The sequence below is a fragment of the Pecten maximus genome, chromosome 3 (genome assembly GCF_902652985.1).
Source record: "Pecten maximus chromosome 3, xPecMax1.1, whole genome shotgun sequence".
In the NCBI taxonomy this organism is placed as follows: domain Eukaryota; kingdom Metazoa; phylum Mollusca; class Bivalvia; order Pectinida; family Pectinidae; genus Pecten; species Pecten maximus.
The window spans coordinates 41,905,397-41,933,380 of NC_047017.1; the positions used below are offsets into that span (position 1 = coordinate 41,905,397).

Genomic DNA, 27,984 nt, shown 5'->3' on the forward strand with positions numbered 1-27,984 from the left:
CTTGCCATCAGCGCCAGCGGGGAGAAGATCCGGTTTTGTAAGTATGTTGAATTTTGCCCGAACGAAAGGACAAAAAAAAATTCTTTTCTTTAGAATCAAATCATATTTTTATTTTGTATTATGCACGCATATAATTCCCAAATGCAGAGCTGTACGAGAAAACATAAAAAAGTTGATAATATATAAAAATTAAGATAAAACTTAGAGAGATATTCCGCGACAATTACACAAGAGAACATCTGGTAGAAACTGCATACAATAGCACACCATCGGATGTATCAAGCATTTCGTTATTAACAACATAGAGCGTACATTTTACATCAGAGTAAATGTGTAACGGGAATAACTTCTATGAGTTGTGTCCCTTTGTTAGAAATATGTGTTACTATTCATGTTTTAGTTGTTATATTCTGTCATTGAATAAATAAATACCTCATGTCTTCATTGCATGGTGCCTTAAAAGTCCAATAAACCTGGGTTGTAGGTAAAATCTAACCATTACAAATGTAACCATCATCGTTATCGACTGACAGTTTAATTTAATTTATTTCATCTAGCTGGAATAATCTATTTAACTTTTGATTTTCCCCTATGGTAATGACAGATTGAACACATCACAACACCTATTGTAAGGTACAGAGGACGATGAAACATTCATTAAGCTCATTAAATGTTTGAGTATTCAACTATCGGGGCATTTCATGTTTAGGCAACTGACTGTTGAAAGGTTCGATTGATATGTAGCATAATGGATATTACTCATCGAGAATGGTTTTCATTTTTCTTAATTAAAAATGTGTATATACCGAAAGAATGTAAGATTTCGATATCTTTGTAACTTACTGATCTTGAGATGTTAAAGTGTAATTCTGTTTATCTTGACTGTACTTCTGTATGCATCACTAATAATAGTTTTATTATCAAATACATATAAAATGAAAATTAATTTAACTTTCGCTGTAATGAAGGTTCGCGATAATCGCAACGTGTTATTTTGAAATATTTCTAATGGAAGTTATAGTGTGTTTGTTTATAAAATGACTGAAAAAAGCGTTTCTGGCATGGTCTTTACGATATTGAAGTTATGTTTATATTTACATAAAATAGATAAAGTATGTGACAATGTTTAGGTAGAATGGATCCATATTACTACCTGGTGGGCCTAGTGCTGTTGGCCGGTCACACGAGTCGAGGAGAGTATCTGGGGGGATCCATGAGATATTCTCTGTATGAGGACAACGCTGTCATGGTGAGTAATCTTATTGTCATCTGTTTATATCACTAATAACCCATTATAGGGTGACATGCATTAGTCCCTCTCAAGCAGACAGAAGACATGCTCTTATTATCTATTACGATTTTATCAGTAATAATAAATATCAATTTTTAACTAATACTTTCTTTGTGTTACATTCAGTGATTTAACACTCAGCATAAATCTTAATACGTATTGTTGTTGACCTACTATATATATTTCCCCCAGTATTAGAACTGAGATATAGAAGCAAATACAATACATTGTACTATTGCTGTTTGAGATGGTGAATGTAACCATACTGACTGGATGGAAACTTGGAACTGGGCCATGCGGAAACGTATGCAAGATAGGACAGTCCACCAGTTCAAGTCTCGGGGAGGATACTTTCGGCCGGTGGGTTACAGAGGAAGTAGGAACAGACTCGTTACACAATAGGGATATCACCCATATGGTCGACAACACCTTACACCAAACTGTCATCGACATCAACACACGGGAAAACTGGGAACTGGAACTAGGGACGTTTTCTTTACCCTTACATGGACATTCAATGAATATAATGTAAGTACTCAATCTGGTTAATTGTTCGATTTAATTACTTAAAGCTACAGTACCAATAATGTAACCACGATTCTTTATGTTTGTTTAGATAATTTCATTTCAAGGATTACATGTAGATGGTATTATATTATTATTGCTTTGTCCGATGTTTACACCACAACAATCACTTAGCTGGCTTATATCAATGACACATGACTTACCGGAAAGTCCAAATATTTTGATATATACTTACTCATGGGCAAGAAAGTAATGTTTTGTTTTTACCAGGGTATTTTCAACTGTTGTTGTCTGATCTACAGTCATACAAGACATATGCAGCTCGTTGGGAAATAGAATAATATTTCAAACGTACTGAATTAAAGTATCTACCATTGAATGTACACTGTATATATACTTATTGCTATAAAATAATCTATGCAGGAAGCAGATATTGAATATATATTGAACTATGTGTGTACAAATAACGAATGCAGCATTTTGGTGGTGATTGAATATTTTTGGCAGAATGTTAATTTTTCTTTATGCCAAAACGAAAGTGTTCCGTCTATACTGGAAATGTTGTGAGATGTTTTGTATAAAAATGAATACATGTACTGTTTTTGTTGCCGTAACATATCTGTGTTTGTATTTGTACTTGGTCTTAGTAGAAAATAAATGTTAGCAGGCCATAATGACATGGCTTAAAATATCAGTGTTTGCAGTCTATACTTGTTTGTCATAAATATTGATGTTTGCCATGTACAATTGTTTGTCGTAACTGTTTAGTGTTTCCAGTTTATATAAGGTTGCCGTAAAACATCATTCCGGACAGAGTTTACTTGTTTGTCCTATCATATTTGTGTGCATAGTTGTCGTAAAAATGATAGTGTGAATTGTATGTGTGATTTACCGTTTCTTTCTGTGAAATATTGTAAATCAATGTATTTTGTTATACAAATATTGATTCCAAAATCTTATAATCGTTTATACCCTAACTCCTGCAGATATTTCAAAAACAATATGGCTATGCTAACCGTTCAAACTGGAGTTACTAAGTCATACATGCAGATGAAAATCAACATGCCAGGAAATCGGTCAGATACTGGGATTCCGAACAGAAGTCCGATTACAGATAGTCGTCCATTTATGAGGTACTTGACAAAGCAGAATGCTGTCATATTATCCTGCTCATTGTAATTATTGATAAATAAGTGTTTCATGTTGATGATGTACATGCAGGAGGTCCAACAACCGTTCTTTCATTGCATGTATCTATGGCGTGGTACACATACATCCTGTATAAATTTACGCGATGGGACAGGTCTTATCTGCATTATAACTTAAATTTGTTATTCGTAAAAACAGAGATAAATTTACTCAACAGAATATTTATTAGATAATACTTTTTTATGACATATTATATAAAGAATTGTGACTTATGGCAAAATGTACAACGCGACACTTGTATACACCATGATTACATGTATATAAGGGATATTGATATGTTATCTAATATGCAAATTGGAACTACTGTGAATCTTTGGTGCCATTTATTCTGATAGAGTTCAGATGATCTTAGTGTATATTTAGATGGTAAGCTATGTACTGGTCGTTATAGACTAGCCCTGGGACGCCACTATCACCTACGAATACCCACAGTCGACCCTGATCAGGACTTCGTGTCGTGCAGACTGCCACGTTACGTGGAGTTCCTGGACCTGTTCAGATCACCTGCTCCAAACGTCACAGTTAATGGGGTAAGGAGTCGCTATGTACATTGTAATGATATAGCAAGAAATATAAACAGTTTTTAAATAGAACTCAGAAATCAGAAATCAGTCTGGTTATGCAACTAACAAAATATTAAGATATACATATGAGCTGTATACATATGTTGCATACAGAATATAAAGACGGTATTTGAGGGACTAATGCAATCAACTGTCGTCGTCATCTGCCATATCACAACTATGGAATGGGACAAGACTTTTCCTATGGCAATAATATGGCGATATAAATGGTTACATGCATTTGTTTTGAACTAGGAAGAAGCATTTGTTGAGAATATTGTTCTAGATCATCCGGTACTGTAAAGCTTATATTTGGTGTTTGTGTGTGGTACGAACAATGGCCTGTGTTTCTCTGTTTTTCAAATGAGACGCAAGTACTACGGTAAAACATGAAGTTCCGAGACACTTCTTCATGTTGTGGCGGCATAAGAAGGCATGTTTTGATGATATACAGATTTCGTGAACATCATGCCTAATACAGGTGTGACAGTTTTTTGTGTGCCGTATTGGCATGTCTCACTATTTTTGTGCGTCACAAAATTAACATACTATAATGTTTGATGTATTGACTGTTTCAGAACTGTACAATTGACGTCTACACGGACCCCTCTGTCTATAGTATTGGGGACACAACACTTGTCGGTGTAGTAGTGGAGGACTTTCCTAGAACACAAATACATATCCGAAACACATCTTCCTACCTGAATGGTTATTCCCAGAGTCTAAGTCAGACACCTGTTCAGGTAGAGCTGTTCAGCGCATGGTATTGCAAAACGTGATATTAGACAAAATATGATTTCGAATCAAAATACACACTTATGAAATGGATTACTAAAGACGAAATTAATAAAAACCCTTTTATTGATTAAATGTTTTCAAACGCAGTACATGTTAATTCTAGTCGCCTGCAAATATTTACTTATATCGAATTGCTCTGATAAAAGGTAAAGGAAGTTATTTCGAAGACTGCCGTAATGAAGTTTTTGAAGCCTTAAAGAATTTTCTTGTTAAAACACTTACTTATGATGGGGAACAAAAAAGTACATAATTCATAGAGAATCCACACCTTTTCATACTTGTGATGGAGAAACTCCGTTTCATCAGTTTTACTTTGAGGTCACTGACGGAGATGACGGTCCTGTGTTCATTCATCCACCGACACCCCCGAACGGCCAGGTGTTTACCTTATATAACGGAACAAAATTTACCATAGAGGTGTTTGCTAAACCAAGTGCCGAAAACAGGTATGTTGTTGTTCTAATGATTTGAAGAAAATGTCACGTATCTATACACGTTACTTTGAATTTGCGTATTGCATGTTTTATCCCATCGATAGTAAACGTGTACCTACAAATTGTCTATTGGTTCCAACTCCTAAGTACTTCTAAAAGTTAACAATGCTTAAGACACCATCATATACTTATAATATGTAACGTAAGTTAAATTTTTTACAGAACAATTACAAATTTTCGCTTCGTAAGTGATGGTATGGCGAAATACTTGATGCGTTCACAGATTCATGATCGTCATGACATTGGCCCGTTAGTCAGAAGTCAGCACGTGGTCTGGATACCGAGCACCGACATGTCGGGCTTCTACAGCCTGTGTATAATTGCCGAGGACAGCGAAGGGTAGTTAATCTTTTGATTTGTTTAAAGCTTTGATTTACATTGTTTTTGGTGTTGACACTATCATTAGACATTGTAAAATGAAAACGTCCACATAACGTGTGTAATTGTGGCAATTAGATGTTACCTATAAAGCATTGTAATGGTTACTGGTGTATGGGAAATGAAGTTCAGCCTATTTTGCACTCCTGTAATTCACAGTAAAATTTGCGATAAATGAAAGAAAATTAACTTGGAAAAAAATACAAACATTTATAGAAAGATTACAATATACTTTAGTGATTGGCATACATTGGACATTTAAATTTTCCCCTATACAGTTATAGTAGCTTGACATGCATGAAATTGATGTCGCTTCTTTTCTTTACAGTTTCTATTCCGTGCCCAACTATTGTTTTACTATAGAAGTGAAAGGTATGTATAAACACAAAATAAGTATCTTATTAATTGATATTCCTGACATTATCGTCATTATTAGTTCATCGGATATCACCGACACTATTGGTCATCTGATACACAGGTCATATCCATTAAAGGAAATATATATAAAATATGAGACAGGAGAGAAATATCACAGACTTTCCGTTGAAAGACATTTTGTTTCAACCGTCTGGCACCCTCTGGAAACTGGTCCGAAATAATATAATAGTTAAAATGACATCATATTTATTTGAATTGAATTATTGAATAATTCATAATGCTCTTTATGAAATCTGGATATAATTATGCACAGTCCACACTGATAGTTAAAGCACAGATTTGTTTCGCTTGAAATGATATTTTTTCTTTTGATGATTTTGAGTAAGGATTGCGTTTTCATTTAATTTCGTTTGTTATGGAATGCCGTTATAACATACTGATACAATCTAATCACATGTTGTGAATTAATTAAACGGTATATTTTCTTTCCGTTCTAGATTATCCCAATGCAAAAGGAGATCTAACACTTCGACCGGTAAATATGAAACAATATTCACCCGACAACATATTTCGACACATTAAGTCTATATGGTACGAAAATTTAATCCGTGAATTCGATAAATAAAACGGTCTGTCGATACATATGCGGCAGACATGAATGGCTTGGCTAAAAAGTGACACTACTATTTGTTGTAGGGCACCCCACAATATGTAAATTTTCCACAGCCGGACGAACTGAATTTCCCAGTGAATTCCGTAGGTTTGTTTCCTATTTATGCTGGCTATACTGCCAATGAGTAAGTATTATAGTAGCAGTACTTAGAATAGAATGTTTTAGAATCAGCAGTAGGCAAAGACTTGTATTCAATAAAATTGATATTCTCCGTCTTAATTCTGTTTTTTTTCGTATATAAAGTTAAATCGTTTAACGATTGCATGACAGTAGAAAAGTTCTTGGAATGCTATTTAAAACGGTTACATATTAAAACCTACAACTGAAAAGCAGTATACAAACAGAGATACACGGTATATACAGTTTGTAGGTATTGTTCAATTGGTATCGAAAAAGCTGACATTGCATTATACATCTCTCTCAGTGGCAGTTTACTTATCCGGCTGACAAACAAAAGCTCCCAGGGTATGATGATGACATCAATCGACAACACGTCTACACTGTCAACATTTACAGTACAAACCCACAGTTCCCTAAACGGCAAACGAGATGTGTGTTTCCAAATAGGGAATGAGTAAGTTTTAGTCCAATTATCTTTTCTTTTTGATTATATTTGACAGTTCAGATTATAATATTTCCTGAAATACAGAATTTATATAAAAAGTTAGACGAAATTGCTATTTAGTCAATTGAAACTATATATGTTTTTATTTATTCGTTTGTTTGATATACCATTTGATATTCTGTTAAAGTCCTTATTCAGTTCAGTTCACTCCTTTATTACGTTAAACCTTTTGGTTCATAAGTACACTGCAAATATGTATAGGCTTAACAAGCAAATCACTCAAAACGATAATGTACATAGCATAACTAGTTTTATGTCAATCTTCATTTTGTAGCTCATCGCTTCTTGAACGTTGCACAAATGTCCATTTCCTTGCAGCTGGTAATTATTATCTATTCAGACTGTGTTTATCTCAGTATATTTATATTGAGGTTATTTGATATTTCATATTATTTTTTCACTGAAAATTACAAACATATTCTGGCAGCTTCCTTCGCTCAACTGCCCACGCATATTTTTTTAAAACTATTTAGGCGTTTGGAAATATGTGACAAAATAGCACCAAATTCCTCTTCATCTTGGGTTGAATTTAGAATTTGAAACCTGCGCTATGCCACATAGAGAAAGAGAAGAACGGTTGTTTTTGTTAGATCATCGGATAACGTGCTGTCACTTTTATTTAAAATTAGTTATTTAATATAAAAACAATGACTAATAAGGCTGTGGTGATGGAGCATCTATATTACGGACTTATATTCATGTATTCTACTTGTTCGCCTGAAGAAAATAAAGTATTGTTTTTTTTCTTCAAATTTTAACATGAATTGTACGAATGCGCGTTATGCGCGTGTAAACATAATGAAAGTGCGAAATAACTACCATGATTTGAAAACTTCATCACATTCGGTTACTGAAAGTAGTTCTTTATCAGTATCAAATGATTTCCCTTGCGAATATACATGCATTATGTGAATATTATGCTAAACACATATAAATAATTAGTATTGTGATGCGGCTGGTTTGTAGTTTCGTAAATATCTATCTGACAGCTATTTTGGCCGTACGATTTAATTCACGTTAATTCTTCTGTTTGCAGATCCATGTGAACGGATGCCTTGTAGAAACCGTGGATTATGTGTCCGTAGTAACACAGGAGATGCATTTACATGTCATTGTGTCGGCGGATACACGGGTGTTGCGTGTGAAATAGGTGATACAAAATTTGATATGCATGACAGAAAACAAATGTCATATCAGTGTCTAACAAATCATAACTTACCAAAGAACATAATGCAGTGTAGACTATAAGACAGAGATACATTTCGGGGAATAATGATGGCCAAATATTCCTTCAATCTCATCACTTTAGCCATCATTCCTTCTACCACATTAATATACAGTACGTGATTTAGAGTTAAATAAAGCATTTATATATGTACATTACCTACATTTTAGCTGTTCTACGTGTAATATTTAGGAAACTGTTTAGAAATGCTTGTAATTTCTATATCGACGACAATGTTTCGTAATTGTCTATATCGACGACATGATTTAAAATTATTATATAACAACACTGTTTTATAATTTCTATATTGACAACGATGCTTTGTTATTTCTACAATGCGAACACTGTGTTGTAGCCCCGGATCCGTGTGCATCACAGCCATGTAAAAACGGCGGGACATGCTTCTTACTGTACCGATTCCAATACAGGTGTGCTTGTCCGTTAGGTAAAACAGGCTGGAATTGTGACAATGGTTAGTATTATTTTGGACATGTAAAACGTGTGAATTGTCAATGAAAATAAAATATTACGTTTTTATTTCAATTTATCTAATCTCTGATCAACATTGTTATCATAATTCTAGCTACGTTGGATTGAATATTAAATTCGTATTACTAAGGTGTTATTTTCTTGTATGCCTTAAGCACAACCTTAAAGAAGCTTTTTGCATATGACAAATATACTCGATATCGTATGTAAAATCCCGATCAGTTTGAGCTTTATATGTATGGGTGGCACTAATAGCATTAAAGCGATTATTACAGAAATCAACTATTGTCAGAGCGACTCCTGCGACTTTGGAGTTTGTGAGGACAGGCCGGGGAACTTTACCTGTCATTGTGCTGAAGGTTTCACTGGGACAAGATGCACTGGTATGCACTGAATTTGGGATAGACTTCCTACAATCTCGACACTGTCGTCACAGTACGCAGAGGAGGAAATTAATGTTAAAATTATTTTTTATAGTGAAGAAGGCATTTATTTATTTGCGGGTTTAATTCAATGTCATAGCCATAACACCACGATAAGCTTTTTTGTTAATATGGAATAAACGCATTTAAGTCATTGCACTATACTTTAGTACGAATATGTTATTGGTTGAATTTATTTGCTGTATGGGAGAAAACATTCAACATTCTGATATAACCTATAAACCATAGTAATTACTTTATATTTTGTTTCTGATTTTGAACGCGATAGAATGTCAAACCGCTGAAAACAATTTTTCAACCATTATAATTTTTTGTAGGATCCGACAATACAACAGCTCTCTGCCCTAGTATACGGCAGAACATCACAGGTAAGACTGCTAAGTATCATTTATTTAGCATCCATGGTTATTGGGAATTTAGCTAATAGCTACCGTCTTTCACATTCCCTGGGGAGTATACAGCCAGAGATGTAATGGAATTTGTACATTTTCATCAACACAGTGACCTACCTAACGATCATTCGGTCACCAGCCGACTCCGTTATGCACTGTAAAACAAACACATCTCCGTTATAAATTATCTTTATTTCCTGTCTGTGCTTTGTTGTATTGTATAAATGTTGCCTATACACTCGTCATTACCTGGCCCTGTCTGTAATTGGTTTGTTAGATATACGAAAACAAAAACTAAAATATGCATGTATTCAACAGCATGAAATCAATTTATTTTATCAATCAACAGTATTGAAATGTCCCTTTCCTCGATTCACATTCAAGCAGGTAGATTCAAAATACCAAACACCTACAGGTGATACCCCGCCGAACAGATTCCATTTGTTTCGTTTACAGGCACTGAAGATATTTTATACTATAGATTATTGATCATGAAGATGATTCGTTGACAGATTGTAAAAAGCAATGCAATTGGTGTAGTGAACCTCACGGGATCTGTAGGCCGGGGACAAAAGCCGACCAGTATGATGTGTGCACGTGTTCATTAGGGTATGACCACCCCGGAACACACTGTCAACAAGGTAATTTATTATGTATAAGACATTTGTTATCTATCACATTAAAACTAAATGTTTGGTTCCTTTATAGTATTATATTGTGTTATTCATAGACGACTAGATAACTAACAGTACTGAAGGATGATCCGCTAAAGAATTAAATGAGTAAGCGTATGTGTTATATAGCGAGCTTGGTGTGGTTATTCCATCAGAAATCAAAAGATCTCTATTTTTCAATGTCTTTTTTACAAACCCATTGGCAACTTATCCATTAATACCTTCCTCCTGCATACTTCCGTATATTTCTATATTTTGTCTTGTATTTTATATAGTAAATGGAGACTTCATCACTGCTAGAGAAAATGGGGTAAGATCGTTCACCGACAACAGAACACTGTAGATAAACGAGATAAAGGATTCTATTAGAGATATATATAAATATGTTTAAGGTAGCATATTTCTGTCGTCAGTTAACTAAGTAGAGAAAATTATCTCGTGAACATAATCAGCAAGCGACAGGAATCATTGAGTCAATTTACCAGGATGATTAAGTGTTTTATTGAATTAAACAAGAAATTTAGTAAGCTATGACAAATTGATATTTATCAAATGACCTGTTTACTGATCGTAATTCAGTCATCATCAGTACTGAGACTTAAGCTAGCGTATGGTAATCTGCATTTATTTTCGCTCGAGTATATCTTATTATTGATTTGTATTGTAAGGCACCGCAGTGGAATATAATATGTGTATTAGCTAATGTATTAGTAATGTTGAATTTCAATTGTGATAGCCAAAGTTTGTTCCACCTACTCCTGGACCACTGAGTACCATCAGTTGTGAACTATATGAACGTTCACTGGAGAAATGCTCCTTTCCTGTTTATGCCACGAGGTCTACAAAAAGCAGGTATTTTTTGTAACTTTCTTTTCAACGCCAAGGAAATCTTTGCCTTCCATAAATTTAGTACGTTAGACATATTTTGGGGTATCATGCCTCTGTTTAGTGTACATGCAGCAAAACAATGTTCAGTTTAAATATTGAAATAGCTTGTAGTAGGTAATACATGCTTAAAACATGTGAACAAAATGTTGTTGTAATGTGCATTTCAGAACTGCTCCTGTTGTCGAAAGTCTCTGGTCGATAAATGAACTGAAAGTAAGAGTATCATCCGCATCTCTCACTGGTATCACGGACGTCTTTATGTATGTAATCACTGCTCAACAATCCAAGAAAAACCACAACAGCAGGGAGAAATACAATGTTTGTCTGAAAGCCTCTTCAGGGTATGTATTCAGAATTAATTGTATGCTGTAAACGTACACATTGTTAACGGTAATATTATCTTAGCGGTGTATATGTTGATTTATACCATAACTACGCTTGTGTCACAACTGATCCGGCACACAGGGGCTTGGCACGATTTTCCAAATGATAGTCCATATATATATGTATATAGTATCAAGGGTAGTAACTACAAAAAGGGGGAAGACGAACGTATTTTTAAAAAAAATAATTTGTCGTATTCTGCGGGTCAAAAATCTTAGTGACACATACATTACCTTAAAGAGAAATGTTTTATCTTTCCAATGAGTGTTCGATGAACAAAATTGGCCAAGTATTATCCAAGATATGACCTGACGAATTCGGAAATAGATGCTGAAATGGCTAGGTCGGAATCTCCCTGTCCGGTTGAATAGTCGCCTCGCCTCTAATGGGTACCTCAATAACCATTCAGAAATCGAAAAATCGACGCTTGCAGCGGTATACAGTAACCATAACTATGTCAATATAGGATGTCGGTTGGTTATGTTATCCGTCATGTGCCGTAGCCAATTCCATATTACATCACCGAGCTTACCGTCTTCAAAAAGAACCACCATTTTCCCCTTCATTCGGAACGCTTCTTGGCTGTACCACTACTGTAACGACATAAACAAAGTCACGAAAGGTTAGGGAAAGATGGTGGTTCTTTTTGAAGACGGTAAGCTCGGTGATGTAATATGGAATTGGCTACGGCACATGACGGATAACATAACCAACCGACATCCTATATTGACATAGTTATGGTTACTGTATACCGCTGCAAGCGTCGATTTTTCGATTTCTGAATGGTTATTGAGGTACCCATTAGAGGCGAGGCGACTATTCAACCGGACAGGGAGATTCCGACCTAGCCATTTCAGCATCTATTTCCGAATTCGTCAGGTCATATCTTGGATAATACTTGGCCAATTTTGTTCATCGAACACTCATTGGAAAGATAAAACATTTCTCTTTAAGGTAATGTATGTGTCACTAAGATTTTTGACCCGCAGAATACGACAATTTTTTTTTTTAAATACGTTCGTCTTCCCCCTCTTTGTAGTTACTACCCTTGATACTATATACATATATATATGGACTATCATTTGGAAAATCGTGCCAAGCCCCTGTGATCCGGCACGTGAGAAAATCCACAACAGTGTGTTATTATTTTACAGTTACCTTGGGTTGTAACAACTTCCAAAGCCACTGATTGGTTGTTCGTATCCCCAACCAATCGCATTCGCTACGGTAACCTCTGACCTGTGACCATGAACTGCCCATGATTTTCGATATGAACAAATGGTTAGGACCCCTATAGTAATCAATCATAAAAAGCAAATCACAAATGTTGAACAAAATGGTTCAGTCTCTGTCCGAAGTCGTTTGAATCGGTCACGATATCTAATGGAGCTACTACAGGTTAGGTCGGTGTCAACTGGGTACGGACATTGTCGCCGAATGAATAAAACAAGACTTTCTAAGCATTCCATTGCGAATTTATATCCAGTAAACAAAAATCCAATTGTGAACACTTGTCTCCTGTTAGTAAATTGATATTCCTAAATATTTCATGTAAAAATCCCCCGACACATGTGAAATATATATGTGCATATTCCTCAGCACTCCAGATTTGTTTCCAAAACATTTGTGGAAATGCATAGTATCTTCAATGAATTAAATCTAAGAGTGAACTTTTAGCATCAATATAAATTATAAAATATATTTACTATGGCAAGGGTACCAGACTAGTACAGTGTTATTGTTCCATAGTAGAAACGGGAACAAGGTCAGTCAAATGTTTTAAATATGACCAAGGAACAAGGCCAATCCATTGTAACTCTACCAAGAGTATATGCAAGAGATGGGTACAGTGTAATTATTCCTATGCAAAACTTGGGGACGCGATCTTCCAGTGTAACTATACATATGCAGAACCAAGGGACGAGATCGACCCAATGGCACTCTACCGAAAAAGAACCAGGGTACGGGATCTTCAAGTGTAACTATTCCTAGGTAGAATTAGGGTACGAGTTCAATCCAGTGTAACTTCCTAGGTAGAACCGGTTTACGGGATCATTTTATTGTAGCAAAAAGTGTACATGCATGATATGAGTTCAGTATAACTATGACTGGGTAAGAACCAGGGTACGAGGTCAGTCCAGTATAACTAATCCTAGTTATAACCAGGGTACGAGGTCAGTCCAGTATAACTGATCCTAGTTATAACCAGGGTACGAGGTCAGTCCAGTATAACTAATCCTAGTTATAACCAGGGTACGAGGTCAGTCCAGTATAACTAATCCTAGTTATAACCAGGGTACGAGGTCAGTCCAGTATAACTAATCCTAGTTATAACCAGGGTACGAGGTCAGTCCAGTATAACTAATCCTAGTTATAACCAGGGTACGAGGTCAGTCCAGTATAACTAATCCTAGTTATAACCAGGGTACGAGGTCAGTCCAGTATAACTAATCCTAGTTATAACCAGGGTACGAGGTCAGTCCAGTAATAAGGACTGATCCTAAGTTATAACCAGGGTACGAGGTTCAGTCTCCAGTATAACTGAATCGCTAGTTATAAACCCATGTACGAGGTCAGTGTCCAGTAGAACTTATGCCTATGAAAGTTATAACCAGGGTACGAGGTCAGTCCAGTATAACTAATCCTAGTTATAACCAGGGTACAAGGTCAGTCAAGTGAGTCTATACCTAGGTAGAACCGGGTTACTAGATCAATCTATTGTTACTTTACCTAGCTATGCCAAGGGTACGAGACAGGTTCAGTGTAAATAAACGTGGCTTTGATCAGGGTATGAGATCAGTCCTATGTAACTACAACTAGATAAACCGGTCTACGAGATCGGTCTAGTGTAACTTTACCTGGGTAGAACCAATGTACAGGATTAGTCCATTGTAATTATACATCGTGCCTTGCTATGAGCAGGTTACGAGGTCAGTCAAGTATAGATATTTCTAGCTATGACCAGGGTATGAGATCTGACCATTGTAACTATATCTTGGTATGACCAGGGTATGGGATCTGTCAAGTATAAATATATCTAGCTATGACCAGGGTATGAGATCTGAACATTGTAACTATATCTTGGTGTGACCAGGGTATGATATCTGTCAAGTATACCAGGGTATCAGATCAGTCCATTGTAAGTATATCTTGGTATGACCAGGGTAAGAGATCTGTCAAGTATAGATATATCTAGCTATGACCAGAGTATTAGATAAGTCCATTGTAACTATTTCTAGCTATGACCAGGGTATGAGATCTGACCATTGTAACTATATCTTGGTATGACCAGGGTATGAGATCTGACCATTGTAACTATATCTTGGTATGACCAGGGTATGAGATCAGTCCATTGTTACTATATCTTGGTATGACCAGGGTATGAGATCTGTCAAGTATAGATATATCTAGCTATGACCAGGTTATTAGATCGGTCCATTGTAACTATATCTTGGTATAACCAAGGTATTAGATCAGTCCAGTGTAACTATATCTAGCTATGACCAGAGTATGAGATCTGACCATTGTAACTATATTTTGGTGTGACCAGGGTATGAGATCTGTCAAGTATAGATATATCTAGCTATGACCAGGGTATTAGATCAGTCCATTGTAACTATATCTTGGTATGACAAGGGTACGATATCTGTCCAGTGTAAATATTCCTGCGCAGAACCATCGCTCGAGGCCAGTCTAGTGTAATTGAAGCTAGGTATGACCAGCGTACATGACCAATGAAGGTTACTATACTTTCGAAATGAGTCCATAGTCCTAGGTATAGCCATGATTTATAGTTCAATGCATTGTTACGTCGCTGCAATAAGCGAAAAATAATAACCAATGAAAATTGATGGAAAGAAAACATAGTTATTTGGTTCTCATATGATATTTTTCTGTGGTAATATTTTGTTAAGATCACGTTGTCTGTTACAGTGGCGACACTTCAGACAGGATGTGTACCTCTGTTTATTTTACATATAAAGGTGAGCGTATTATCAATGGCATTAAACCTAACAAAACAGTTTTGTTATTTGTGAGATAAATATACCTTCTGTTTTCGTAAATGATAGTGATAGTGATCCTAGAACGAGTAGTATTCATTCTGATAAGAAAGTATCACTCTGCTCTGTTAAGAAATGAATTGAATTTACTGAAATGACCTGCATTCAAGATTCACTTTAAAAGGATATATTGTTTTATAGGCTTACCAGTTAACGCTTACGACCAATATCGGAGGGTAAGTAAACATTTTGAATTTAATTCTTATTTGTTAATTTTTATAAGATGGGAAAACTACTTTCTGTAAAGAGGTAACTCTACATTGTTAATGGCTGTTAGAAAGAGAATTTTCAAGCTTTTGACGTTACTAAATCACTTGATATAATGAAATATATAAATATTTTGTAAGATAAACATGCTCATTTTCTACTTCGTCAGTTTATGGAACCGACATTGCCTCACGACTCAACATTTACCTGTAAAGTTGGAAAGGCTTGTCACATGTATCTGTATACAGAGAAGGACTTAGACAACTGGTATGTAACCCCGTATTAATCCTTATTTACAAAATTATACTCAGGAACTACATGTCTTGTTACCCGATTCGTAATGTCTTTAAGAGGGTAAACGTCTACGCTAGATGTCAGTTACTTGTAGGTGTGTATTTAAGTGTTATTTATTATTTTGCGTTAGTGAAAGGATCGTATCTGGAAAGGACGCCGATGTGGAAATATTTTCACCAGAACTACTGAACGGTTCGTGTGTAACAGATGTCGCATTTAGACAAGTTTCCGTCAAACATCAACGACTGTGTTTCCGAGCGGGGTAAGGAATATGTGGCATTATTTTAAAATAGACGTGAATGACGTACTGTTGATATTTTTAACGTAAAGGTTCTGAACATGGCACATTAGATCTACTCTTCGTTGGCGGATGTTATAATAGAGGAAAAGAACAAATCGTTCTTCCACGTCCACTGATGCTCCGTTTGGTTATATATTTTCACTTACTTTCCACTACCCTGATTAGAAAGCCGGCGTTGTGAGGAAATGCTATCTGATTATATTAATATAAATAAATTGTACTGTGTGTTAAGTATATTTAAATATGATATGCTGTAAATTACCTGTATGCATACTCTGTACTGAATTCAGTAGAAGTTTATATAAATCGTTTTGCAAACGGTATGTACTTTAAGAATAGTAAACTGTTAGTTTCATTTGCTTCAGTCTTGGTGGAGAATCGAGATGCTTTGGAGTAATGGTTGATTCCAGTGAAGGTAATCAATCAATGTTATATCGTTATATAATTCCATCCAGACAATATACACACGCCGTTCGCATACTATTCTATACGGTTTAACAAATCACTTTTCAGCGTTTCTACACACTGAGAACCTGACACACTCTGGATACAATGACACAAGATATATAGATACTATGACGCATGTTATACACATGCAATATATATACATAGGTATGCTATCACCTTCTATATAGATAGATATCACATTCTACAAATAAATATCATATTCTTTATAGATAAATATCACATTCTATATAGATATACTACTTCATTGTATATAGATACAATATCACATTCTAAAAAGTTACAATATTCCATTCTATATTGAAACAATATCACATTCTATATAGGTATAATACCACATTGTACATGTATATAGATACAATGACGAATTATTTATAGATATTGGTAATTCTATACCTGTAAATGAACCATGACAATCTATACAGTTACGATTGACATTCTACATAAATACACTGTATAACGACAAATTCTTCAATAAGCTGTACATTTGGAAAAAAAAAAAAAAAACCCAAACAAACAAAGAAACAAACTCTTCAGCGGTTCTGTTGTCTAAACCAACTTGCAATAATATATGACCTTATCTTTTTCTTAACACAACCTTTGTATAAATGAAGCTTTAAGATCGCAGGCTAAGATTTGTACAGATTCATCAGTATGTTATGACAGATGTAATTAATTTCGATTTTTCAGACAGATTAATAATGTAAACGGGTTACCATAAATGAACATTCTACAAGATAAATGATATCTGTGATAACAAATTGTTGATTTTTTTTCATTTATTCCTCTGATATATTATATTTATAATCTCCAGACATTTGTACGGACGACAGTTGTTCGAATGCAGGAGTATGCGTTCCACAAGCAAGTTCTTATTACTGTGTATGTCCACCAAATTTCTCGGGCGCATCCTGTCAATCATATGAAGGTAAGCTGACTTCAAATTCACGCCTTTTAACTTAACAGACTATCCATAAAGATTACTCATATGGGCCGAATCGCGCTCCTTGTCGGATGATGTTTTCATCGGAAACTAACAATGATTTTGCCCGATCCTTCAATTTTACTTTTATATTGATAACGAATAAATGTGAAGTTCTATACTCAAAGTATTGTTTTAGTTGTGAAATTAGAAGTATAATCCAGCTATCTCCTAGATCGTATTGTATTGATCGACTATTTTTCATGATCTTTACCGGTATTGGATAAATCCTATACCATAATTATACTTTTAATTTATTTGTTAAGGTCCTTGCCTGCATAACCTATGTCAGAACCATGGTGTGTGTTACGAAAACGACAGCTCCATACAATGTTTATGCCAGATAGGATATTCCGGGGACAAATGTCAAAACAGTAAGTTTTATTATGCTTTTGTTGCCTTTAAAAATATACATGCCATAGAGGCAGATCATACTTTATGCAAAATACCTTAAAATAAGGGTTTATGATAAAAACAATTTTTTGTTCTGATTACAGGTGAAATTCTGAACATTCATGATTCTGTGACAAAGGCGGTAAGTCAGCTAAGATAATGATGATAATAACAACAAATAACTCTGGACACGATCAATACTCAAGTTGCCATCTAATTTTACATTTAATTTGCAAAATTCAATTCATATTGTGACAGTCAATTGTCTTTATTTGCATTTCACCTCAAATACTGAGAGATTTTCTGAAATACTATGGAATCAGCATGATTTGGACTCTGACCTTATACAACGGAGTACCATGATTGAAATACCAGTAGTTAAATGGTGTTAGACTGTTACAGGAATGACGTCAGTTCTCATATCAAAATGATTGATTTTGATTTAAATGGTGTTTAGATGTTTATAGGACTGATACATACTTTTGATCTCTCTTTCCAAATATTGGTTTGCACAACAAAGTAATGTTCTGGCATTGTTTATCTGCTACGAATTCATTGACACAACAATGCAACGACAAGTCAATTGAGAAATGAAAGTTCTTCTGTTCTTTTTCAATTTTTTTTCTGTAGGCAATATTCTATCCGGAAGCGTTGCCGACAAACGTAACGTGCTTTGTGAATAGCCGGTGTTTCATTAATGTCTTCATTACGTCCATAGGTTCTTCAAAGTAAGCAATTTGGTTTAAAGCATGGAGTAACTTCAGTTGATGTTCAAAAATAAAGTATATACTGTATTAACAAAATATTGTATTTTCCAAACCACCGAGTATACGTCACTGCATTTCAAATGCAATATGCATTGCCTAGATACAGATAACTCAAGTACGTTGCTTTCGTATAGGAACCAACCATCCAATTGTTTTTCCATATACTTTGGTGTTAACGTTTTGGAGTATATCATTAAAATTCTTGAATTCAATATGGCAATTATGGTTTATAACAAAAGTTTAGGGTCTCATGTAACACGTAATCAAAAGAAGGGGTGCAATTTTTTTCCATGGTAGCCATTTTGAAAACAGGTGAATTTCGCAGTAAAAATTCTCAGAAATCTAAAAAAATTCAATCGGACTTACAAAATTTATATCAACATTTCTTATGGATAGTTACCTATCAGACAACATATCTATTGTGTTACTTCATAACATACTGGCCAATCAGTGGCTGCCAGACATTTTATCCTTGGCTCAACTTTCGATACAAAGGGGCTGTTTCAAAAGTCTATTTTTTCAATTGGTTGGTTGTTCCCTATGTTGAATATTGATTTAAAAAGGCTTCCAGAATTAGTTTGTTTAGTTTAAATGAGTAACTGTAATAAACTGGATAAATTGATTGATATATGCTAATTGACATCGCTATGTAAGGACGACGACAATAATAATTGGTAAAACTATTGCAATACTGGTTAATCAGGAAACATTAGGTTTCAGAAAATGATTCTTATTTATATATACAGATTCAGTGTCTCGCCTGGTTACACAGATATCATCTACGAGGAAATGAGTACGTATCATCTGCAGAAAACGGTACCAGGACATCCAGACGAATTATATACTGGGGTGTTAATGCTACTAGCTACTCAAAAAGGTCATGGTCGGTCCTGTATACAAATATTGGATGAAATCAGGTAAACCATATATAATGAAATATGATATACAATATTGTTAAACGAATATTACAAGTTTCAAAGGTTCAATTGATACAGTGAATTTTAATGTAGAAATGAGCTCTTCATGTAACCATGGTTATTGAATGTATTTTTTTATTTTTAAAAATTCCAGTGGATCCATTGATGAAAGGTGCTTCACTATTGATATACAGACTGGTGAGACCTAAAACCATGAAACGTTTTAATATTTTTTTTGTGAGGGATAGATTAATGTTACATTTTCTGTAACCCAGTTTATTTCGCCGTCAGATGACAAGGATGTGTTACATAAACTGATAAAATAGAAAAAGAAAATAATAATAAAAAAAATGCTATTCAATATGTTTTTGCATTTTAGTAATTATGTAAATATTATCGTTCTCCAGCTAGTATGTGTTAGTTCATAGCAGTCAGTTGTTACTTGTAAATCAAATTTCTATTTTTCAGGATATACGGCATCGGTTAACAAGGTAAATATTTGGACAGACTGTGAAACGTTGGTATTGATTTAATATTTTTATATCATGACAATGTGTGCTTATCAGTATTGTCTTTAGAATTTGTATCTAAATTGAAATCAACCAACAGTATTGTAAGATTAGTTAACTATTCTGGTATGTCTACAACAAACAATTTGAGCTGTGACAGCATGCTATGTACATGTATGTAACGTTTCTGTGTTTAGATTTTTCCATATTTTGAAAAACCCAGTTCGGAAAATAATACCATTTTCGAATGCATCCGTGGTTCTGAGTGTCACATAATGATCTGGGTACACAAGGCTGATGGAGAAATGGAATGGTATGTAGCGCTGGATTTCATTACATTGCACGGATAATTTGAAAGATAAACTAACTGAATATTTTATGAAGTATATCGGAAAATTCCAATAATAAGAGACAATGTAACGACATTATTACACAATAAAAGATTATTCTGTTTTTATGATTGCGTTTAATCGAGACAAGAAGCACGGAAATGTATATAACCACTCCCAATTAAAGGTATTTATGGTATGTGTTCTTTAAATTCAGTCCAAAGGTAGAGGTGAACAACGGAGCTGTTGACACGATAGGTACCATAGTAATTCAGAATACTACAAACGCATGTGTAATGGACGTGACTCTGCAAACACGTAATTTGAATGAAGAAACTGATCTTTGCGTGACACTTAGGCCAAACGGCGTTGAACCCGAAATTTATGAAAGGTGAGAAAAGTCCTGTTGACATATTTTGCCTTTTAAACTTCAGAATTTAGAGTACATTCGGACTACATGAGTTTGTCAGTCACTGGCCAAGTTCACAGAGTTGAACATTGCCGGTACAGTCTAATGATGTTGCGTTTCCAATGTATTGCTTACGTTAACAGGCTATAAATATACGTCTTTGTGTTAGAAAACTGTGGGGTCATCCTACTTTGACGCTTCCCTTTACAGTATTTCTGATGACAAAAACAATAACGATGAAGAACTACAACCTAAGACTGTAGTAATAATTTGTTCTTTTCAGAGGGTATTACGATAAAAGATGTTACAGTGTATTATTGAGAGATGTTCATTCCAGTAAGTATATACCAGTAGTTTATGCATTAGGGCGTGTTAAGTATCTAAACATACGCAGAAATTAACGTAAACGTGGACAAAAATGTGAAAATCACATACTAGTGGATTGCATTGGGAAATGTCAAAATGATTAGTTTATCGTGAAATGATTATGGCATATCCATAGTAGGGCGTTAACATTTATAATAAATAAAAACATTTCTCATTAAAAACAACTAACAAATTCTTATTTATATTTCAGTAACAACTCCGTGTGCCAACTTCACCTGCCATAACGGTGGATACTGTGACTCGACAAAAGGCGTTCCTGACTGTCTGTGTCGTCAAGGTTCATCAGGAGAACACTGTCAGCTACGTAAGAGAATATAAGATTTGGTTCTTTTCTATCATCTTCCCTGCAATCTTTGGCCAAAGCTGTTGATTAGACATTTGACAATACGAGACCAAACCAAATATATCAACTATCAATCTATTCATAAACCTGTATAAAATCTGAGTAATATCTGGACCTTAAATTCGTCGACTGTCCCTTAACAGAGGTGCTAATTGTTTTCGTACTGTATTACTGTATTGTAAATTATCGTTAATTCAGTATGTACATTTACTTTACCAGTAAAATGGCGTGTAAATATATATGAAGGCTATTCCATGTTCTGTTATACTAAAGTAGGTATGTGATTTCATCCTATCATGTATTGTGGATGTTTAATATAGAGACTTAATGACCAACCTAGGCTGTAGAATACGTCAGACCGCGTTGATGAATATTTAAACAATAAAAGTGAAATGCATTGATTCAGATCGCAACTGCTAGTGTCTTGCATGGTTTTGCATTAAATTACTGTGGATTTGTCATGAATATTGATACATATAAATAATCAATCACATGGGTCTGGATGTTGCGATACCAGTTAACCCCGATCGATCAATGTATGTATTTGAAACATTTTAGTTTTGGCGAAGTAGATCAATTGTATTTTAATTTCAGTTCACCCAGGAATGCACATAAATACCGCTGACAGACGTGTGGTAAGATACTATATTATCATATTTAGCTAGTAAGTACTTTGTTAAGTTTACATGCTTCATACCTAGAGTGTATTGCACTTTCTACATACACTCCATAATAACTCCATTGAATTAACTTTACACAAATTGCGTTTGATTTCCTATTGCACTTGTTTGATGTTGCATTCCTACCTATTTTTCAGAGTTTTGCAGATGATGCGTTTCCTAGTAACATAGTATGTCAGTTAGGTGAACAATGTTCGTTTATCCTCAATCTTTGGAGTCCTGGCAAGGAAAGGTACAAACTTAGTTATTCCATTAAATTTACTGCACTTTGCGGTGTATCCCTGTAAACTGTATCACTACACATAAATAAGTGTACACGCATTCAGGACAACAAACATCCTATGCATACATATATATATTATACAGAAGGTTCAGCTTCTAATGGAATTAATGTGCTTTAACATTTTTTTCTCTCTTGTTTTTAATTTCTGCTTCCTGATATTGCATATGTGAAGTGATATGAATACCATTATCACATAACTACCCCATATAATTATACCCGTTACATAAATTATGCTACATGTATATACATATATCACGCCTAGCAAAGCTGTGATTAGTAGTTGTTGTTTAAACTGTGACATAACAAATTCACTATTTTAATTCCGTATGAGTTAAATAATTTCAAATTTTCCCGAATGTTGTAAAATACCTAAGTTTTTATTTCAACTATTTTTTATAGAAACACGTCACAATTTATGTAATTCTAATATTCATATCAAGATTTATTTTAGAAAACTCTAATTATGAATTACTCAGAAAAGTTTACTTCGTAAAACCAATATTGATTATTGATAATTGATCAAATTTAAGCCCGACTGTATGGTTTGACCACGTGGACAGCTCAATCATTCCGGAACAGCCCACCCGACAATCTACTACTGAGCTATCTCCTGGGTTTTACTCCCTGGTCATCAAAGTGAACGGAACACAAGTCGGTACATTTGAAACTATTCTTCAGACATCGGATGACACCGGGTAAGTTATATAGCGAAAATCAATGCTTACGTTTCATTTCTTAGCTTTGTAAAAGCGTAATATATCATCTACACTAAATTTTAGTCGTGTACAATTCGTAATTATATAATAGTGAATGTATAAATGATTTAGGTTTTGATAAAAATTGTAGTTGATATGGAGTTTGCTTCATTTCAGGATAGTTTCTGACGAACTTTGGTATAGGTATGATATCAGAAAAGGTAATTTTTAAGGTATTATCCACGTATCTGTCAACTTTAATGTAATTGATCTCGGTCACATTAAGAACATTATAATGAGTTAGTGTGGATGAATTATTGTAGACGGTCACCCTGGGCAAAATAACATGACATTTTGTAAAGACCTTAAAATTAACCGATCTAATTAATTTATATTGACAAGAGTATTATATATATATCCTATGTATAAAAAAAATGTGTATCTTATATAGATTACGTGAATACCTACTATGACTTGAAAAGTGTTATTTTTATTTCAGAATCAACAGTAACTATTGATGTAAATCAGGTAAGCATTACGTTTATGATGTACTAAAATACATTTTCCGACTATTATCTCTTATTTAACATTATATTTTGGTCAAACGATAAAAAAAACTATTCTAATATTTGTGTAGACACATATGACATTGATGCATCCACTTCCGTATAAATGTGTTTTGCCTTAATTGCATAATATGATGACCCTATTATGATTTGTAGTGAATTGTTTTAGCTACAACAAGATATCCATCTCTCACAGACGGATATATAATTATGTATGTTATTATTCGAAACCATGTACAAGAATAGGATTTTATTGCATTTTTGCCAGTGAAATATGGAAATTTATCAAACTAATAAAACTGTATTTTCACTACAGCGATGAGCAGTGAAAATATAAGATTTTGCAGTGAAAATATAAGTTTTCCGTTTTTGACCAATCAGAGCGAACCTTCAAGTTCCGATGGGGAACTGGTAAGAGTTTTCTACCTTTGACACCCAGAGCTGATCTATGGAATTCTATAAATAATTTTTGGAAATCAATAAATCATTTTTTGGATATCCAAAAATAGACGATTTATTGATATCAATAAATGATTTATGGAATTCCATAAATGAATTATGGACATCAATAAATGAAATAAGGATATCCATAAATGAATTATTGATATCCATAAATGGGGAGATTTTTTCCACTTTGGCTTGTCATACTATTTATAAGTTGTATTTTACTGTATTTCTGAAATATTCAGACTACGGTTTTTGACAAAATACCCCGTAGACGTAAGCTATTCATGCACATATTATCCGATAACAGCAGAAAACGCTTTAATTGCGTTGCCTGATCAGTCCTTTCAAAATGGCGCCGTCAAGTTGACATGGAGTAACGTCACAAAGAGATGACGTCATTAATGATTCCCGCACTTTTTGACAGTATTGATTTATCAATGATATTAATTTTGTTTTTAAGCACCTATATGAAATGCAGTAAAAAGAAAATTGAATGGTTTCCCGTTTAATATTACATATTTCACTCTTATGATAGAATATTTCAATATATTTTACTCGTGCTCCGCACTCGTGAAAATATCGATATTCTGTCATACTCGTGAAATATATGTTATATTAAACGGGAAACCATTCAATATTTTCTATATATTTAATGATATATTTTAAGATATATTTTAAGAACACATTGAGTTCATTTGTACATCCATTTCAGCCCCATCTTATAAAGCCGTCCTTTCCAGCGGAGTCGACTATCAAATGCTCAAATGAACGACTGTGCCATATAATTTTACTATCGCAATCTGCAGCTTTTGAACAATGGTAAATATTTTGGCATTATCTCGCACGATACAAATAACATATGGTTTAAATAGTGCCTCCAAAACAGCATTGTTCTTAACAAATCTATTTAAATCTTATTTGGTCTTATTTTTACTAATTATACTTAATTAATCACCTCCTTTGTTGCATTACGTTTGACTTTGCTTAGTAGAGATAGATGGCCTTTATATCATTTTTTCATATTTATTTCATTTTGAAAATTTTTCATGAAGTAATGGCCGTAATATAATGCTTGTTGGTGTATTTTCAGAAGTATGTTACGTAAGGAAGCAGGCCTTAACAGTCGTTTTTCTTCCCTATACTTCTCCATTGTTGTGTGTAAATCAAGGTCCTATGCTTCGAGTATTGCTATCTATACCGATTTGATCACTGTTTTCTATCTCCTAGGCGTCACAACGTGTCAATGTTATGTGTTACGAAAGACATAGCTTTATCAGTTATATATTTAATTATTTAATAAAAATCATTTTATACAATTAAATTTTCTAAGTAAAAATGTATCTTATACGACAGCCCACGAGTGGAGTTCGTGAGCGAGCCCCAGGACAGTGTACATATATTCCAGTACAGGAACGGCACGACGTACGAACATGGCAGCTGTATGGCTGACGTAGCTCTCTTGGCGTCTAACAAACAACTAGCTTCTGAGCACTTCTGTTTCCGTCTTTCATTACCCACGTACGTTAAGTATACTACTATCAAAATTAAACTGTCTGAGGCTTTGTCCTGGTGATTCTTAAGGCTATTATTAAATTATTAAAAATATTAAGAACGCATGCTTCTATAAACACTGTAATTATCTTAGTCAAAATCAACCAACATGAGCAAAATAAATGACTTTGGAGTTTGATTTTTGGGGAACTTTGGGGAGGATTGGAAGATGGTGATAATAACTACTAAAGTATTTATTTTTGATTTACGTGTGTTACATGTGCATACATCAAGTAAGAATACATGAAATCCGTATTGCGCAATCGCCAGTTTAACTGAGCTTACGTTTGATTCACCGATTATATACGTATACGCTTCTACTTTTATTGGAATAATGTATTTCGATATTGCAGTGTTCCTGGTGAGACGAGGTGCTACAGGGTTCAGTACGGCTCAGCCCCTTGATGAAATGAAGAAGCGCAATTGGACTATAAACATGATACTAATCACAGACAATTTGAATTAAATATGAGATAGCCACACGAGGCAGTAAATATGAGATAGCCACACGAGGCAGTCAAACAGGAAATTTGTGCTGGAAATGTGATTACAGAATGGTACAATAAACAAGAGGCCAATGGTCTCTCTAAAGCCTACGGATGCTCAAATATTTCTAATGAAGAAACCAATATTTCTCGAGTTCATCTAATAATATGAGTTGATACAAAAGGCTGAATACTTAAATTGACGTTTTTAACGTTCTTGTCAACATTGATCAATATTGTATATATTACATTTAAAAGTTGAAACTATACAATAGAGTTTAATGCTACTTAAAGATTAGTTTAATTCCACAGATTGTACTTAGTTTCATCTGCCAAACACACCATTATAAGAAAAATATTAAATTCGGGCCAAAACATCTGATTTAATACAAGACAAGTGTACGGGCTAACCGACTATAAATTCCGTAAGATACAATGTGAGCATTTTCGCCAACGCACAGGATAACATAGTATAAGAAGTCATTCTACCTGTATATAATCTTCAGTTCGTTATGAACTCGCCCCCACAGGTGGTAAATACACTACCATCATATACATAGATAACTATAATGGAACAGTATTGATCAAGTTTACGTATCACTCTGCTGATCATTTTATATGAACGCTATTTGTACAACATCAATGTAGATGGCATCCATAGACGTTGCTTACTTTTATAGTACCGTGTGATGTTTACCTCTCAGTCTATTCAATTCCAGTGAAAACCATTCAACACACTTGCTCGAACCTTTTATTCGATTACCAACTAGATGTTTAATCTGCGATTGCCTGTGTGAATAGAGGTGGCTTATATTCAGAATATGCTAGATCATAAGATACGCTTAGTATTCAACTACGATTTCCTACACCAATACACTGATGGATATATCCAAATAACGGAACTAAATAATCGTAACAATATGACAAATAAAAAGGTCTACGAAGACACAGGCCATAACAAAAAAAACGTACATTAGGGAACATCCTAACATTGACAATAAACTCCCAGAGTGGGGTGATAATCGTTGTTTCTAATCACGGAATACACCACACGCAGTAGGAAGTTTCTATCAAAGAAAATGTTTAGGTTAATAAATGCCTTCAATTATGGATCCGTTATATATCGGGTAATTATGGCGATTTTTGGTTTATTGACTTATTTCATGGAGATATTTCTACGTCATTGGTTTATTGACGGACATGTTTTACATTAAGCACAATATCAGGGTAGGACATTGATATTATTGATGCCTCAAGCAATGACTTATCTGTATCCACACTGATGTCTTACACTTACTGACACGTTGAATGCTGGCTATACCTTATCTTAAAAAGCAGTAATAGTTCTCTGTCAATGAAGCTTTCACAAAACTGAATCTTTTTTTCATTCCCAATATAATATGCCGAATTGTAAAATGAATAACCACGCGCGGAAAAGCTAGAATAGGGCGAAGGTGTGACTCCAGTCATAAGGGATATTATGG

At 34.4% G+C, this 27,984-nt stretch overlaps 1 protein-coding gene across 1 annotated transcript; it reads left to right on the forward strand.

Moving 5' to 3' along the window:
- LOC117324221 lies at window positions 1-26,809 on the forward strand. The gene is made up of 45 exons (XM_033879969.1): window positions 1-37; window positions 1,131-1,249; window positions 1,539-1,819; window positions 2,803-2,949; window positions 3,417-3,555; window positions 4,167-4,331; window positions 4,693-4,832; window positions 5,043-5,219; window positions 5,587-5,630; window positions 6,134-6,171; window positions 6,333-6,433; window positions 6,734-6,883; window positions 7,209-7,255; window positions 7,971-8,084; window positions 8,515-8,631; window positions 8,924-9,031; window positions 9,409-9,459; window positions 9,996-10,124; window positions 10,433-10,467; window positions 10,894-11,009; window positions 11,213-11,386; window positions 15,363-15,412; window positions 15,632-15,666; window positions 15,867-15,964; window positions 16,122-16,253; window positions 16,658-16,707; window positions 17,572-17,685; window positions 18,006-18,113; window positions 18,237-18,274; window positions 18,763-18,860; window positions 19,646-19,816; window positions 19,971-20,014; window positions 20,285-20,307; window positions 20,523-20,638; window positions 20,872-21,045; window positions 21,347-21,399; window positions 21,641-21,754; window positions 22,388-22,428; window positions 22,611-22,705; window positions 23,287-23,451; window positions 23,629-23,672; window positions 23,951-23,979; window positions 25,177-25,283; window positions 25,818-25,982; window positions 26,369-26,809. The coding sequence occupies exons 2-45, from the start codon at window positions 1,136-1,138 to the stop codon at window positions 26,418-26,420; spliced, it is 4,503 nt and encodes a 1,500-aa protein (XP_033735860.1). The 5' UTR covers window positions 1-37; window positions 1,131-1,135; the 3' UTR covers window positions 26,421-26,809.
- The last annotated feature ends 1,175 nt before the right edge of the window (window positions 26,810-27,984 follow it).

What these genes read in the sequence shown, in the direction of transcription:
- LOC117324221 (XM_033879969.1), top strand. Translation starts at nt 1,136, where the DNA reads ATGGATCCATATTACTACCTGGTGGGCCTAGTGCTGTTGGCCGGTCAC. An exon ending in AGGAGAACACTGTCAGCTAC is followed by an intron (nt 21,755 to 22,387) that starts GTAAGAGAATAT and finishes TTTTAATTTCAG; the next exon opens with TTCACCCAGGAATGCACATA. An exon ending in TAGGTATGATATCAGAAAAG is followed by an intron (nt 23,673 to 23,950) that starts GTAATTTTTAAG and finishes TTTTTATTTCAG; the next exon opens with AATCAACAGTAACTATTGAT.